We start from the raw sequence: 19182 nt of genomic DNA, 5'->3' as shown, positions 1-19182 counted from the left end.
CCGTAGAAATGTTAATATTGTCAATATCGGGTAGAGTTACAAAGATTTAGCCATTTAGGCTAGGACTTATTTAAATAGAAAATTGATTAAAATAAAAAAAATCTGATTAAAATAAAAAAAAATCATTTTTTTTCACCCCGTTTTATAAGGTTATATTAGTCCTTTGCTTCTTACGTCTATAGAAAAAATTAGTTTAAATAACAAATAACATAATTAGACATCTATGCAAAAAAACTTTTTTTGCAAAAATGTATTATCCAATAAGTAAAATACTATGATGTTAAACTAACTGTTTAGTGTATCTAGTACAATTTTTAAATATTAAAAAAAAACAATATAATTATTTGAACAGAAATTATCAAGAGCTTAAACGTCATCACTACAACAATTATGTAACGTTAATTGCATCTAAATGGTGTTTGCTCGTATCTATAAAGTACGTTAAATGGCTTACAAGTATATCTTCTGATTAGATTACCAAATTTTAGACTCGAGGACACATACCCTATGATTATCTCATATTTATTTAACTCAAGTTACATGGTCCCATCTCAGGTTTGGTCTTCTTCTAGCTTTTTTAATTCCTCGTGGATACCATGCTGTAATTTTTGTGGTTCATCTGTTGTCCGTTCTTCTTGCCAGGTGTCCTGCCCATTTGCACTTGAGAGATTTGACTCTGTGTATGACCTATATTATCTGTGTATTTGATCGTATCCACTCTATTCTTTTACGGACTCCCTTGGTTATTCCCAGCATATTTCGTTTCATTGAGCCGTTGTGCGACGTACAGTTTCCTAAAAATATACGTATTATATCTATACTACAGTTTCCTAAAAATATATATCTGTACAGTTTTAGCGACAGTAAGGTTGAATAGCATGTAATTTTCTGCCATTTTATAAACACCTCTAATACTTTTGAAACAAAAAGAATAGTTAACTAATAAAGAAATCACGTAACAAAGAAAGAAGTCCTACTTGTCAATAATGTTTATTGAATTAATTATAACATAATATATAATAGTTAGGTATCATCTTATTTCATGCACTTAATCTACTGTTCGTTGTTTTTATAAGTAAAACCTGTCTACTGATAGGGAAGGGACTACCACTGTCATATTATTATTATCACAGCATAACAATAATGTTACCTATGATTATATTATTCTATGGTTACCAAGAAAAAGGACAAAAAGCAAAACAGTTGGTTGAAAACTTTTCTTATAAGACACATTAGAAGGTGGGTTTCAAAAAGCATATTTTAGTCTACCATACGTTTTTTTATGTTGCTTTAAAAATATAATTTGAGGGCTATCTCACATGATATATGAGTAGAATTATTGAAATACATTTTTAACTTTCTGTGTTGCTTAATTATGACGAATCTGCTACTTTTTTCCTCTGCGAAATTTTTCGAAAACAGTTTTCGTCACGAAATCTACGATTCTGATTCGTCCGACAGGGCAATTGGAAAGTTTATTTTGTCCGGCGAAGTTACTATGGTTTTTCAAATAGTTCCTTCAACAAATCCTGAAAAAAATTAGCCCAATGTCAATAAATGTTCACAATAAAAATTCCCCAATTGACATGTCGACTAACATGCTACAAACATGTCGATATGGTAACATCTTAAGATTTGTTGTCCGTCCTTGTTGACATTGGTAACTTAGTGCAAAAACCCGTAGTAACTTTTAAAATCCCGGTGTATATTTATCCCCGAAATCCCAATAATAAATCCAGGGATCCCGAAAATCTCGAAAAATTTAAATACCAAATAATTCGACTTTAGTCTTTCCAAGATCATGTTTTATTCATATTAAGCAGAACGTCAATATCTAAAAGTTATATTTCCGTGTTTGTTTTATTTTTTTGCAACAAGAATTGTATTTTTTAATTACTGAACTTGAATGTTACTTTGTTTTTTCTATTTTAATAAAGCCCTTTTCTCTTTTTTATTTTTTTTATATGTAGCTGCATTTTTATTAAATATTTCCTTAGATTAAATTTCTCATTCTGAGAGTCAATCCCAGGATCCCGGGATTATAGGTTCTTATCCCGGGATTACTATAAACGGGATCCTGCTCCCGAAAATTGGAAACAATAATAATAAATTTCCCAATTTCTGAGTCGATGAGTTCAAATAAAAAAAAATATTTTTTTTTATGCAAAAATTTTTGCATAACAAAAAATTTATAAGTTCGTGATAATTAAACAACAAACGAAGTTCAAAAAGTATTGCAATAATTCCATTCATATGTAGGCTAACTCCGAGCCTATTATGTTTTATCAACAATCTATGGAAAGCTTAAGTTAATATTAATATACAGGGTGGTCCGAACTGTATTCCGGAAACATCGGCAGCCCATTCTGCAGATAAAAATGAGTAAAAAAGTTCGTATAAATGTATGTACTAAAATGCCTAGTTTCTGAGATACAAAGTGTATAGAAGTTTCTTTTTTATTTCGATTTTTTCCAAATAATTTATGAAGTAACGTCAATATTTGGATAAAAGTTGGTGTCTGGGAGTTTTTTGACATGAAAAATTTGGTTTTGATGTCAATATGATTCTTACTTGTAGAGGGCGCCACCTACACCTTTTTTAACTGGTTTGAAGAGTAATAACTTTTCGTCCGTACCTGTATAAAACTATTTAGTAGAAAAATATACATTTACGACGTTTTTTACTTAAAAAATGTCTCTTGGTAAATCGCTAATGGTTCTCGAGATATTTAGAATCGAAATGATCAATACCTATCATCACTGACATAAATTAAACATGTTGACTAAATAGTTATTAAACTGAAATCATAAATTTTAAATTTTTTTGTGCCAAAAGTTCAACAGAAACTGTTTTATTGAGACATTTTTTTACGTAAAAAGTCGCGGAAATGTATATTTTTATTTGGTAGTTTTATACAGGTACGGATGAAAACTTATTACTCTTTAAAACAGTTAAAACACATTTAGGTGGCGCCCCCTACAAGTAGGAGACATATTGACACCGAAATCAAATTTTTCATGTAAATAAACACCCAAACACCATTTTTTATCCAAATATTGACGTTAGTTCAGAAATTATTTGAAAAAAAATCGAAAGAAAAATGAAACTTCAACATCCTGTATCATTGAAACGAAGCACTTTAGGACATACATTTATACGAACTTTTTTACTTCTTTTTATCTGCAAAATATGTTACCGAAGTTTCCGGAATACAGTTCGGACCACCCTGTAGATTAATTAAGAAAATGTGCTTCATTGTAGGGTAGAGTTGCCAACTTTCAAAATAAAAAATAGAGGGTAAAAAAGTGCCACAGGCCAAACAATTTTTGAAGTTATCAAGAAAAAGTCATGTAAACATTATACCATAATATTATGATGGTCTTTCTTACTTTCCCAAAAATATTTACACTCAAAACTTAATTAATTGTAAAATAAAGTAAAAATAAATCAATTTTCTAAAAAAAATATTTCAAAATATAAGCTAACAATAAGTAAACATAAAAAAGCTAAAAATGCGTCGCTTCCACAAATATTTCTTGTAGGTACATAAATATTTCTTTTACGTACGAACGGAGTGGGACTAGCGAGACATATTGTTATACCAAATTAACAATTTTATTAAGCATTTTGGCGATAGACGAAATTTTTTATATTGTGAATTTGGTGAGAGAGGACTTTTTCAATACTTGAGAGAAAAGAGGACTGTCCTCTGGAATAGAGGACGGTTGGCAATCCTATTGTAGGGCTTATCTTCACTTCATCTAATTTTTTTTTCTTCTTAATTTTCAGAGACTGGGATACCTTAATCCACCTGCTCAAAGGCAGCCTGGGCAGCGGCATCCTCGCCATGCCGCTCGCCTTCGCCAACGCCGGCCTCTTCCTCGGTCTCATCTGCACCTTCGCCATCGGCGCCATCTGCACCTACTGCGTCCACATCTTAGTTAGAAGCGCGCACGAACTGAGCCGAAGAACGCGCGTCCCCAGCCTGGGGTTCGCCGAAGTGGCCGAAGTCGCCTTCTCGGAAGGCCCGGCCGCCTTCAAGCCGTGGGCCAAGTTCGCCAAGGCCAGCATCAACATGTTCCTCGTCATCGACCTGCTCGGTTGTTGCTGCGTCTACGTCATGTTCGTGGCCAAGAACTTGAAGCAAGTCGTCGACTACTATACTATTGTAGAACAGCATTACGATTTGAGGATATACATGGCTGCTTTACTACCACTCCTCATTCTCACTAACCTCATCAAGAACCTGAAATATCTTTCGCCTCTGTCCATGATGGCTAACGTTCTAGTCGCGACAGGAATGGGAATCACTTTCTACTACATCTTCTCTGATCTGCCAAGCCTTGACTCGCAGCCGGCTTATGAAAGTGTGACCAAGCTGCCTACTTTCTTCGGAATGGCTATCTTCGCGTTGGAAGGTATCGGTGTAGTGATGCCGTTGGAAAACAACATGAAGAACCCTCATCATTTCATCGGCTGCCCTGGAGTTCTTAACACCGGAATGTTCTTTGTCGTTGTCCTTTACGCCTCGACAGGTTTCTTCGGTTTCTTGAAATACGGAGATGAAACTGAAGGCAGTGTTACGTTGAATTTACCTCAAGATGAAGTGTAAGTGTTTGTGTTATTAAAAGTTGAAGGTTTTATAAATAATGACAATATTTTCAGAAGTATTGTATCTATTGCAACTAAGTTGACAGTTTATATTTTTCACCTCGGCAAATTAAATGCCGTTTTCAGAAATATTCTAAGCCTTTGAAATTTCGCACAACAGTCAAATTTTTGTTTCCTTATGGCTGCCATTTTGAATTTTTATATTATTAGATAGAACGAAAAAAAGTCTATACGGTGGTATTTAATTTTTATTCGTTATTATGAAAATTCACTAAAAAATTTAGATTTTTTAAAAATTCTCTGCCTTGGAAATCCAATTGACACTTCATATGACAGCAAGTTAATTTTTGTTTGCCCTATAAGTGTCAAATCTCGATACAACAATGTACAGTAGATAGTGTAAAGTGTATTAACAGTCAACAATATGTTCACAAGTGAGGAAACACGAGATATGTATGAAGTTTACTTAAAAAATAATAGAAATTGCGATATGGCGTGCGCAAGTTATAGAACATTGTATCCTGACACAAATCTAAGACACAGCTTAATCGTACTATTTTCGCAAGGATTTCATGGAATTTAGCAGTTGATGTTAGCTTTAAAAAACAAGAGGGCAATATTTTAAAAGGCTTAATGATATTAATGTGCCAGCTCAGATTGAAATAAATCTGGAAACTTCTAGTCGTAAAATAAGTCGCGAGTGTTGTATAAGTAGTGATTCTGTGGGGAAAATTATCAAAAAACATAAATATCACAACTTTAATTTTAATTGTGTACCAAAGTTACATTTTTTTGCATACTGGTGATCACAAGAGAAGATTAGAATTTTGCAATTGGTTTCGGGAAAGTGTTCAAAAAGCCCCCTATTTTCTAAAAAAAATATTATAGACGGATGAATCTTTATGTAGTAACAAGTATTTGGGCTGCAGCCTCAACAAGGAATAGGATCACTCACGAGAGATCAGATGCCGCATAAAAAAAGCCAGAACCGTTTTTAACTGCGTCTTGGAAAGATCCTATGCAATACGCACCTGAATATTGCCATAAGAACACAGGTTCTAAGGTGCTACGTATTCTCCACGCTTCCATATGGAGTGAAAGCTTGGACCTTGACAGATGCTACATCTAAACGCTTGAAAGCCTTTGAAATGTGGTGCTATCGCCGCATGCTCAGGATTTCATACACTTACCATGTCACAAGCAACACCTGGATCCAAAGAATGCAAAAGAAACTAGAAATTATACATAATGTGAAAGTGAGAAAAATGGCATACCATGGGCATGTGATGCGTAATGATAAATACCAACTTATCCAACTAATACTGCAGGGCCAAATAGATAGTAGAAGAGGTCAGGGACGCCGACGAACATCATGGCTGAAAAATATAAAAGAGGACGGGAATGACGACCGTACATTTATTCAGGGCGGATGTTAATAGGATTATATGGACAACATGATTACCAACATCCATTGAGGATAGGCACTGAAAGAAGAAGAAGATGAATCTTTATTTACAAATTCTGGTACATTTAACAGAAAAAATTCACATTATTATGCAAAAAAAATCCTCATTTAATAAGAGAAATCAGACCACAAATAATATATTCTTTGAACGTATGGGCTGGCATTCTTGACAATAAAATTTGAGGTTCTGTATTGACCTGTATTGAACTCTACTATACAATTTTTGTGCGTACAGATTTGACATTTATATTTGACATTTTTTTTAGTGAATTTACATAATAATGAATAAAAATGAGATACCACCGTATAGACTTTTTTCGCTCTGTCTAATAGTAAAAATTTTCAAAATGGCAGCCGTAAGAAAACCTTAACTTGACTGTTGTTGTGCGAAATCTCGAATGGCATACCGAGGTCAAAAATATAAAACTACCAACTTACGTTGCAATAGATACAATAGTTCTGATGATATTATCATTTAAAATAAACGTATTATTTTAATTTTTTTTATATAAATCCGAAACTAATCAAGATGTAAAATCAAATGTTCAACATTTAACCGTATTCCTATCTCTCGTTGCTGAGAGTTTCTGAGATGCCAATGTTGAGCATCAAAATTGTCACCGCCCTGTATAGTTATATCTTTAGAAATAAGCGAGATAAACCTCTGTTTTTATCCAAAAAGAGACATTAAATCTTACCTTTTACCTTTTGTTGAAAACTTCCTAGATATTAACTGTCTTCCTTTAATATTGCAGCCTGGCCCAATCCGTAAAAATCATGATCGCCGTCGCCATCTTCTTCACCTACGCCCTCCAGTTCTACGTACCCATGGAGATCATCTGGAAAGCGGTCAAGAACAACTTCAGCGCCAACAAACAGACCCTGGCCAACAACACCATCCGGATCTGCCTCGTCATCCTCACCGTCATCCTGGCCATCCTCATCCCCAACCTGGGCGCCTTCATCTCCCTGGTCGGTGCCGTGTGCTTATCGATGCTGGGACTCATCTTCCCAGCAGCCATTGATCTGATCACGTTCTACGAGAACCCGGGCCTAGGCAGGTTTAACTGGAGGCTGTACAAGAACCTGTTCCTCATCCTGTTCGGCTTGGTAGGGTTCGTGACCGGCACCTACGTCAGCATCATCGAGATCATCGATTCGTACTGAGGGAGGACCCTGTATAGGAGCGCTATTCGGGGTTGAAATCGCGGGGAGTCGTGGAGATTCGGTAGAAGCGGGGCAGCTTCGGGGTTTTCGTTGGATAAGTTCTTTTTCCATCCAAATCGTTAGGAAGTGACGATTTGACGACTCCTCGCACGTTTAGGAGAGATCGGACGGATTTGATATTAAAGCAAAAAGTACCGGTGTACAGGGTGGCCCAATTATGGTCGTCGAATAGTCAATATCAAGATTTCTGTTTGAAAAATCAAGATTTTTTATAAAATTAATTTTAATTTAAGGGTGTCCGGTGCCGTAGAAGTACAGTACTCTCGTCTACCAATCTAAAGGTTGTGAGTTTGAATCCTACAGGCGGCATTTAATCAGCCGACTATTTTTAATAAAATAAAAACAGTTTGGGTACCTAGATCAACTCCTTAAGTAAGCCTTAAATGAGTACTTGGGATTAACTATAGTAATATAGATATAACTATAGTAATAATAGACGGTTGAAGCGTAGTATTAGCCACATTACCTTCCTTGTATACCGAACGGCTCTAGCATGGCAAGCTGTACCTTGCTACTCCCAAGGCGTTAAACTCTATATACGGGAGCTATTATTATTATTATTATTAATTTTAATGTATAAAATTAAAAATAGTATTTATCAATGAAGGCTCGAAAGTAGTTAATTAAGACGTGGGGTGAGCTTTTTTTAACTGAAATCACTTATATAAAACAGTATCAAAACATATAGGGTGATTTACGGCGATGATTTAGATATAGATTTTTTTGAAAATTTAGATTTTTACATAAAGACACCTGCTCCGTCTTTCTAAATTATTTTCAGCATTACAGTGTTGCCGCATCATTCGAAAAGTGTTTTTCTTATTTTAAATAGAACACCCAGTATATTATTACACTTTTTAAAACTATTTTCATATCTCATAATTTTTCTATTATGCTATCTCTAACAGTTTTTGAGATAATACATGTGTAAAATTGACAAAAACATTGTCGTGAATAAGCATTGGTAAAATCATGAATTTTAAAGCTGAAATTTAGTTAGTTATAAATTAACGAAAGTCGATGTATTCGATCTGTCTAAATAAGCCAATTGGATATTACACAGGGAGAGTAAAAATATTATTTATTTCTATTTGTCAATTTTATACATCTTTTATTTTTTATCTCGAAAACTATTAAAAATTGGTATAGGTCAGTATAACAGAAAAATTTTGAGATATGGAAGTAGTTTCGAAAAATATAAAAATATACCGGGTGTTTCGTTTAATAACAAAGATGCTACCACTTTTAGTATGAAGCGGCAACACTACAGTGTTGCCGTATTACAATGTTACATTTCAAATCCTCATCCAAACAAAATTTTCGTGACATTTTATTTTGAAAGGCTTCCAAATACTAAATAAGCAAATATTTCTTACATAACTGATTTCAGCTAAACGAAAGTAGCCCTGATTTCAGCAATTCTAAAGTTAAATACTGAAAAGGGTGCAATTCCCTGTAGACGCTGTACACCCTGTAGTTAACTTTACAATTTTTGAAGGAAAAATATATTTAAACAGCACACAAAATTTGAATTGATCATATTACACACTGAATTGGTTATATTACAAATATAGTTTAAAAAATAAATGACATTAACCCACTCTTAGAATCGGAATTTTATGACAAGACTACTGGGCGGGCAAAATAAGTTTAACATTATAAATAAATAACAACTTTTTTTAACAAGCAGCATGTAAATTTTTAATATTTACCCAAGCAATAATCCGAAATAGAAAACCTGATATTGTGATGTTTCAGAAGAGTTGGGTCTCCCTGTATATTCCGAAAAAAAAACAAGGACGCAGCATAGCGAATACACGTTTTTAAAGCCAAAAATTTACCAAAACATAAATATAGGCTATGCGTTTAGAAAATTAAGGACAGTTTTGGACTACCCTAACAGTAGTTTGATCTGTGATGACTCTTTTTTTAAACCGGTAGAGATAGAGAACAACATAGGTATTCAGCTCGATTTAATTTTATTATTGTTTCACTCAAGTGATCGTTGCGTAGTACGTATATTAAAATTCATTTATTATTAGTAAGGAAGCATCGCCATATATTTCCAAACTCATTTTATTTATTTATTTTAACTTATTTAAGAATAATTTTTAATATTACTTCTTAATTCAAACGGTTTTGTTTTTCATATTGAGTGCTTTTTTTTTGCTATAGTACATACAGTATTAGAAATAATAACTTTTAATTTGTATATTATATTTTTATTTTCTTTGAAAAAAGAAACATTTAATTCAGAATTCTTTTTTCATGTAGCAATCTTTCAAAAGAATATTTTGATTAAAATTTTAAAAATATGACAGCGCACATATAGCAATGTTATAAATAATGTATAACAGTTTAAATAAAGGCACTTACAAACAACAATATTTAGCCAATAAAGGTAAAGACTGTTCAGCCATCGTTCACCATTACGTCATCATTATTTGTCAAATATGAGTTTTAGCGTGTGTCTGAGATCAGTTCATATTGTTTCAAATTTTTAAGTACGTTCCTATATTATTGATTGAGCGAGTTCCGTTTTTTTCGGTATTTATTCATGTTTTCTTGAACTCTCGATCAGTTCGGATCTTTTTAATTCCAATCCTTTGGACTGTTGAAATTCCTATTTCTAAAGCATCAGTAACTCGCTGTGTTATTTAGAAACGCTATCAATTTGTAATTTACATAGGAATATTACACCTTTTTTTGTGTCCACGGGCCAAGAGTGTTCTATCAACGTCTCTTTCTCCAGAAAAATAATTTATAAGCTTAGCAATGAACTCTCGTTCATTTTGGTTAAATCTTTGAGGCGTTTTGCAATAAAAAAAATAGAATTTTGTTTTACAGCAACAATCAAATTTTAATTTTGACATTGATTGATGTCCGTCAATAAAATTATAAACCTAAATCAAATGACAATGATAATTACTAAAAATAATATGCAGTAATTTTCAAAATGCCTTAATGACGTCACCAATCTCTTTCATCTGGTTGGCAAGTGATTGAGAGAGTTCGACAAAATATATGACGTAACGTTGAACGATGGTTAAACATTCTAGATATAAAGTCTTCTCCAAATAATTTCTTTTGCTGACTACTAATAGTGAGTTTTATTAAAATGATAGGTCAAAACTATTGGTGTTTTTCTATTTATTTTTTTTTAAACATAGCCAATTTTACTATATTTTTCAGAGAAAAAGTTACAGATTTTCCACGTTGTGTTTCTTTATTCTAAGCACTACAGTTGGTTTTTATACAAAATTAAAGAGTTACAAAGAGTCATAATATTTTAATCTATCTTTGTATCTTACTTAAAGATTAAGATACTTATGAGCTCTATCTTTACTAAAACTCATTATGTAGGTATCTCAAAAGTTATTGTATTTGTTCAAAAATCGTTTGGGGAAGTTTTTAGACCATATTAAAAAATTTTTAGTACCGTAAATTTAGATTTTAGTAATGGCGATGTTACCTATACACTCCATCTGAATCATATTCGATAGTGAGAGAATATCATTGGCCATAAAAAAACTACCTACTATAATAATTATTATAATTTTAGTTTTTTTTAATGTGATTGTGATTATAGGTTTAGGATTTTTTCTACAATAAGCTCAAATCGTAGCGTCTCTATTAATATCTTTCGTAACCGTTTCATTTTTAAAGCCAATTTCCAGCAAACAACCGTTGGTTACGGTTGACAGTTAATCAATGCTTTAAACGTCAGTTGTCAAACAATCGGTAGACAACTGACGTTTAAAGCATTGCTTATCTGTCAACCATAACCAACGGTTGATCGCTCCAAAGTGGCTTAAATTAACATTAATTTATTATTAGTCTCGTTTGTTAAACGCATTACGCTAAAACCTGAGATACAATAAATAGTAGCAGTATTATTGCTGACGAAAGCTAATTTTTGAGACGCGACAGTTGAAACGAATTTGGTTCCAAAGGAACTATATGTATGAAACGGTGCCTTATTTGCAGGGCCTTGATTGATGTGACAATGGAAAACTTTGGATATGTTCCTTTAAAAAATGTATACCTGAACACAGAATTTTCAGTAGTATATCAGCTGTTTTTTTCTCATTAAATCAGAGTCATATAAAGACTATTAGTTTCAGAGATATTGTATAACTGGTTTGAGTCTTAACAACTGGATAAAAATATCTGATATATTTATTTATCTAAATTAGTTTTTAGAAATTATTGACAATAAATGCTCTTGAAAGGATAATGACGAAGCATAACATTTTTTTAATAATTTTAATTTTATACTAGAATAATAATTATAACTCAAAAAATCCACAGGAGAAAATGTAACTATATAATGAAACTTGAGTCTTGAGAATCTCATACTTTAATATTTCTGTGTAAGCATCGGATAAAACCAAGTTCCATGGACTAGGTCGTGAGTTTCCTTTAAAAATAGGAAACCTACCGCCCAGTCCGAATTTATAAGGATGTAACAGGGTTCCATTTTCAACAAATTTCTCCTAGTACATTTATTGTATTAAAAAAATATATTTTTGTTATATAGACACATCTTTGCCTGACGACACTAATTTCTGAACACGGATCCTAATAGATTTTATAGTGACATTTTTTGTATTTCGCTCTAGTGCAAATTTATTAGTTATAGTTATTAAAATACATATTTTTAAATTCTGAAATAGATTGGTAATTTTGAATTTAAGGTGTTTTATTTCATAATATTCCCTGAACAAATAACTAACAATACCAATAAATAATTGAATGACGTATAATTCATCATGACATCATCATCATTTTCAGCTCAAAGTTTTCAGCTTATTCAACCATTTCCAATTATGGTGTAGCCCTTAGATTAAGAATAAAAAGTGTAGCCTCCCTCAAACATTTGGATACTCTTTTTGTAATTGGGCCTATTGTTGTCTATTGTTGGCTATGTAGGCCCAAGTTATCCATGCTGTAGGTCTTCTAGGTCTCTTAATTCCTCGTGGGTACCATGTTTTAATTTTTGTGGTCTGCCTGTTGTCCGTCCTTATTGCCAGATGTCGTGCCTATTGCCACCTGAGGGATTTGATTCTGTGGATGACATCTATTACCTGAGTTCTTTTGTCGTATCCACTCTATTCTTTTACGGGCTTTTTTGGTTATTTCCAACATATTTCGTTCCATTGAGCGTTGTGCGACCTGCAGTTTCCTTATAATGTCTGTTTTAAGTGTCCAGGTTTCGCATGCATAGGCTATGACTGGTAGTACACATTGTATTGTATTAGTATTTTATTGACTAAGAGTGGGTCCCAGGCGGGACCCTCCTCAGTTTTTACAAGCTCTTTAATAGAGAATGTAGAATGTTTAGGAGGGGAGTTAGTCACCGCGACCTTAAAGATCTATTGTGTGTTCCCCTTTCTTGAGCTATAACGAGTTATAACTCATCATACAGTCTCAAGGCTTTAACAAAAGCCAGTATCTGAGACAGCTCCATAGAGGCCAGCTCTCCATCCTTGACTCAGCCGTACCAAAGTTCATGGCACGAATGGTCGTCGTCTCGGCGCACTCAGTGATGAGGTGTTCTGGTGTTTCCCCATATTCCCCACAGAATCTGCATTCGCCGTTGTTTCTCAGCTTCAGCCTACTGAGGTGTTCGTTGAGGAGACAGTGTCCTGTTAGAAACCCCGTGACAATCCGAAGATTGTTTTTAGTTAAATCAAGGAAAACCTTTGATTTTTCTCGGCCGTAGGTTCTGAGGAACTTTTTCGAGTGTCTTAGACCATTGGAGGACACTCATTCCAAGTTGCGGTTGGAGTCTTCCGGATTCTTCAGTTCCGCTTTCAGCTGGTTTCCGCTTGGAAAACAGAACGGTTCTGGTCCAGTTAGTGGACTGTTCGCTCCTTTCCTAGCTAGATCATTCGCTTTTTCATTGCCTTCTATCCCTTGGTGAGCAGGCACCCAGAGTAGGAGGACTTTATTTTCTTTGCCCAACTTGTTGAAGCTCTTTAATAGAAAAAGAGCATTAAAGTTGACCCTCAAGAACCAACCTTTTAAAATACCGACCTAATAAATTTTGTAACATGATATAAAAATAAATATTAACAAAATAAATTTCATTATTTATTTTTGATTCTTTTGGTATACTCATGCATATTGACTCACCAACTCGAATAACTAAAACTGGTTCTAGTACTATAGACTATATCGTGTCGTCTTTTGACCCGGAATTCGTTGACTGTAGAGTCCTTCACTCAGGTTTCTCTGATCATGATCCAGCTGCGCAAAAAAATTTGATCCTATTTTCAAACTTCAAAAGAGAATGCCAGAATTTCTTTAAAAATTTCAAAATACTCTTTCTTCTTTATTCATTTTTGAATCCGTTTGCTTAATCCGCAAGCACATATCTGCTATTCCCGAAAGGCCATCTCACAACTATCCACTTAGGAATGCGGAGCACGATCTTGCCAACCCCGAGCTCAGAACTAGTTACAGGCTCAATACTGTACAATGCCAAAAAATGTACAATCATCTGCCTTTGAATATCAAGTCGCTTTCAATCTTTCCCGCATTTCGCAAAGCTCTTAAATCATACTTACTGAGGAGAGCCCGATATGCGGTGAACGACTTTTTTGTTGATATATATGTTTAATCATGAACAATTTTGAATTTTAAAATTTTGATCATCTCACACATTGGTTAAAGGTCTAGTATTTAATATTTAATATATTATAACTCTTACATGATTATATCCATTTACAATTTTCCTATTGTAAAATTTTATTGATACGCCTTTTTTTGTATTCTGCAACGTCCATGTATGTTTTATTTGTAATTTTAATGACGTAAATTTTTTTGAATTGATTTGTATTGAATGATATTTTTTATTATTTGTATATTTTTTGTGCTTTTGTTTGTTTTGTAAATGCTTTGTCAATGAAGCTATTTTGGCTTTTTGTACAATAAAGCGTTATTTATTATTATTATTATTTATCCATAAGAGTAAAAGAAAAAATACGAATAAATGTGGTACTACAAAATTTTAAATGAGTAAAGAAATTAAACTATTGGCTGACTTAAACTGAAGCGTCGTCAATATAAAGAAATATAATACCTATAATAGTGGACTAAATTTTTGAAGAGATAGTGCCCTCAAAATATGAGTATAGGTGTTTTATTTAAGTTAAGATACAAACAGACAATACGATCGGAAAAAAAACTACGTCAAGGATGGCTAATGATCGGTATTTTGTCATCGATAGTCATTTCCTAGCCAACTGGACCTTTTTAATCATTTAGTACCTATTTATAACAATTATTGACCTACAATGATTTTTGGCGAATATTTTGCTTACCTACTTTGAAAATTTAAGCTTATACTCAAAAGCAAACTAAAATAACCAGCTGCTAGTTAATAAGCTGTGGTTTAAAAGGAAATAGTCTATATACCTTACGTCGCTATGGTGATGTTTGATCATTGTCCTATATCATGAAAAAAATATAAAGTAAACATTTACACTATATAGTACGATTGATTCAGACTATGGACGGAGAAGATATTCAAGGTAATAAATAGTATTAATTTTCCATGAGATTTTATACATTAAAGGTACATTTAATAATTTTAATTTTATACGTTTTTAAATTTCTTCAGAACCTCAGCAAAATACATAGATATAACAAAGCACAACTCATTTTACTTTATATATACCGGGTGCGTCTCAAAAGTGGCTCACCCCTATAACTTTTTTATTTTTTCAGATAAAACAACGAGATTTGATATGTTAGTATATAACATAAATTGGGGATTTATTGACGTATTCAATTGTTCTTGGTCACTTCCGGTTTCACCGGAAATGACTACAACTTTTGATTTTTAAATGACACCCTGGGTATTTTTTTACTTTATTCGATAGAAAATGCCACTCTGAATCGAATGACATATCATATGTCAATTTTTGACATAGTCACTCAAAAACAAATTCTATTTTAGAGTGCCATGGCTGTGTTAAAACCCAAATTTTTAATCAAGGAGCCTTGGAAAAATAGATTTGATCGTCTAATATTTTGTGTCTTGTCCTGGCCAATTAAAAGATGCCCAAATCGTATTTTTAATCATATCTCAATTTTTTCAAATGGAACGAGGGTGGCTCATTAGCATATTTGGAAAAAGCATTTTTTTACGAATAATTTGATACCACATACTTGGTATTTTGAGTCAAATTGTCTTTATGGACCACATGTTATAATTTCAAATAAACCATATGCCAAAATGTCAAAAGTTGACATATGATATGCCATTCGATTCAGAGTGTCATTTTTTATCGAATAATGTAAAAAAATACCGAGGGTGCCATTTAAAAATCAAAAGTTGTAGTCATGTGACCGAAAACAATTGAATACGTCAATCAATCCCAATTTATGTGATATACTAACATACCCAAGTAGCAAAAAGAAATTCTAAAAGGATTGAATTATTTTATAACAGTCGAATAGCGTTGTCTTAAGGACTGCTTGATTTTATTAAGCGTTTGGTTTCGACCATTCTGTTTTTTAATAAAAGTTGTCATATTAAACTATTTTCTAGTGGTTTTTACAACGTATCCTATAACGCATTAAACGATAATTTCTTTTAGTATGATATAACACTTAATAAGATAATGCTATATGATAACAAACATATTATTTTATTAGACTCTTATACCCACCATGTAAGAGTTCTATAATATTCATATAACTAGTAGTCACAAGATCATATAATAGTTACTTAAACTTTTCTTATTAAAGTTGTATTACGTTGTATGATATAACGTTTTATTGCGTTAAACTACAGTGCTGTATACAACACCAGTTATATAGCCTTATATGATAAAATTGTGATTAACAAAATAAATTCGCTGTAATATCGGCATTATAAAACTGGTAATGTATAATATAGCCTCATTTTAAATTAAATGGTATATCTAGTTATTTATTTTGTTATTGTTGTTGTTGCAAAAGTAATATCTACGTAAGAGTATAATCAATCACAGTTATTATGAATTCTGGACAAAGTTGGAAAAAAGTTAACAAACGCAGTGGTAGTTTAATATAATAAAGAGCATGTAAGAAAAAACTCCTCGAAATTACGGCAAATAATCCCGAGAATTCCCTGGGTTCTCAAAAGCCAAAATCTCTCGGGTTGTCTGGCTTCTTCAAAGCATTGTTGCCACGTTGATGTAAAAGTTTTACTGTAGTAATGTTTGTATTGTTTTATTGTTGTTTTTCCGAGTCCTTAGGTTGCCGCTCACTCGTCGGGCACGCATGAAATGCATTGCGTGTATGAATCCATGAAAATCTGATCATGTTTGTTAGTTTAAATACTAATCAAATGAGATTTGGCAACATCTATTTGTCACAAATCTCAATATGTCCAAAATAGTGCCTGGAAATTCTGCGTAATGATAGATATTTATCCTATACCGTTTTATTTTACAACAAAGACTTATTTAAGGGATTCATTTATAATAAAATGGTTGCATTATAATTCGCCATGTTTAAGGCAGAATTTTTGTTGGCCTATAGCCGCCATTATATGAAGCAAAATTAAAAACATCAAAATACATTGTAAAATGTTATTTTTGAGAACTATTTTGTAATAAGATTCCCACATACAGTAATATAGTGTTTAATTAAATTAAAAACAAGAATTTTTGAAAATTTTATTTTATTTTATTGTTTAAATTTATATGTAAACCTTAATCGAAATTAAAGCGCTTTAATTTTTTGCCAAATACATACCTATAATCTACCAGTAAAATTTTCGGCGCAACTAAAATTGTCCCTGCTTTTCAAACCCTATTAATGATTTTTTATATTACATATTTGTTGTACCTTCTGGCTTTACCCGCCATTTTCATTGTCGAGTAAAGTCTCCTTTTTAACAATCCACATCCTCTTGATTCATTTTACGACACGCTTAAAATATAATTTGCTTCTAATATTCTTCGGTAAAAAATAAAATACTCTTGTATCTCGCTAAATAATCAAATGTTTTTATTGTTCTGTTTCTTAGATGTGACCACGTAATACACAATAAAACTAGTTTTATAATAGTCATATAACGCAGTGTAAAATAGTTGCATAAGAGTTGTATACTCTTTTTATAGAACTTCTATACTACTAAACGGTTGTATAAAAATGGGCCTTTTTTGGTTGTAAAGCTATCATATTACGGTCATATAGCACGTTATATGAATTGAGGTATCCTATAAAAATTATCACATAGCTGTTTATACAACCTTTATAAAATACAATTTGCTACTTGGGTACCAAATATCATTGTTTTATCTGAAAAAATAAAAAGTTATAGGGGGTGAGCCACTTTTGAGACGCACCCGGTATAGTATAGGGTGAGTCTTAAATAAGGGCAAATATTTTCTGAGCTGGTAGATATCGATAAAAGAAACATATTTTCTCTTTGCCTTTTTTTAAATAAAAAAAATCCAACAATTTTTAAACAAAAAAAGTCCAAAATAACAGAGTTATTTTACTTTGAAAATTAAAAAAAATGTGTATATTTTTTTTATTGATAGCTTCTCCAAGCTCTTGCGTTTGCTAAGTATTTTTCTAGATTATCAATATTTTAGTTTAAAATAAATCATTTTTAATAATTTAAAATAAATCATAATTGTCTAAATTAGAACTTTTATTGAACCTGTTGTTGTTGGCTTCTAATATTATTTAGACACTTACTATTCGTGATTAGAGTAACTGTAGAAGTATTCTTTTTTATGCTGATTGGACTGTAGCGTAATCACGTGGCGCTCAAAACTTACACCTCACCCCAACCCATCGCCACTGTAGAAAAGCTTGCGGCCGCTACAGTTCCCACACTGGGAAATATTAGAGTTGGCAAGACATTAATTTATTGAATTTCATTTTATTGTTATAGAGCGTTACATAGCAAAAAATATGACGTTAAATCAAAATTAATACTAACCATCTATCAAAGAATGAAATCTAAATTTTATTACCATACGCGTTTCAGCGCGTTTTGACTTTTAGGACTAAAAAATTCACCCATATTTTCATGTTTTTTTAGTTTTCTTTTAAACGGTATGGAAATTTGAAAAATTTTAAACGGGATTAACCATTTTAGAACAAGTAAATGTTTTTAGGAAGAATGCATTTTTCTAGAAATGTCGATAATAAAAAAGGTTTTCCTCCTGTAAAGACAATCCGGGGACATACTGTATGGGGTGGACCATTTTAGTTGTTTCTATAGGGTTAGGGTATCTAGGAAACCGTGAGAAATATTCAAATTTTGATACTGCAGTCTCGGGTTCTTTTTTTAAAAAACGCCACGGAGCGCAAACGGATTGTAGCTATTTTGATCGGTTTCGAAGCTACAGGGGAATTCCCAAATTTTGGTGCTTTTAAAAGATGTTAAGTTAACTATTAACCTCAGCGCATTAAATGCAGGGTCATTAAAACAATACAATAAAACAATACAATCACAGTCAAATACAGAGTCATTAAAATCAAATACAGAGTCATTAAAAAAACATAAGTATAGTTAGTATCTAAAAAAAAATATTTTTTTCAAAAAAAAAGTCTGACTACTCTACTGCATTCTACACAGAAAAGTGCCTTTACATTGTTTAATTCATTTTTGCGTAGTTGCTGATATAAATAAACTATCGAACATCTTCAAAAAGTACAAAATTTGAGAAACCCACTGTAGCTTCGAAACCGATCAAGATAGCCACGATCCGTTGACCATTGTGATTTTTTCAAAAAAAGAACCCGAGACTGCAGTATCAAAATTGAATATTTCTCACGGTTTTCTAGATACCCTATAGAAACAACCAAAATGGTCCACCCTGTACATATACACCAAAATAAATCAATATGATTTTAAACGC

General features: G+C 32.5%; 1 protein-coding gene across 3 annotated transcripts in view; it reads left to right on the top strand.

Moving 5' to 3' along the window:
* LOC115874829 (proton-coupled amino acid transporter-like protein CG1139) overlaps positions 1 to 7837 on the top strand; it is a 146639-nt gene extending 138802 nt beyond the window's left edge. For all 3 annotated transcript variants that reach the window (XM_030890133.1, XM_030890134.1, XM_030890132.1), the window contains exons 4-5: positions 3790 to 4608; positions 6832 to 7837. In XM_030890133.1, the coding sequence (XP_030745993.1) occupies positions 3790 to 4608; positions 6832 to 7243 (1231 nt within the window). In that variant the 3' untranslated portion in view covers positions 7244 to 7837. The remainder of the gene's footprint in view (positions 1 to 3789; positions 4609 to 6831) is intronic.
* The last annotated feature ends 11345 nt before the right edge of the window (positions 7838 to 19182 follow it).

Source organism: Sitophilus oryzae, unplaced genomic scaffold (assembly GCF_002938485.1).
Source record: "Sitophilus oryzae breed Bouriz unplaced genomic scaffold, Soryzae_2.0 scaffold_1297_pilon_pilon, whole genome shotgun sequence".
NCBI lineage: Eukaryota > Metazoa > Arthropoda > Insecta > Coleoptera > Curculionidae > Sitophilus > Sitophilus oryzae.
This window is presented reverse-complemented; position numbering and strand designations above follow the sequence as displayed.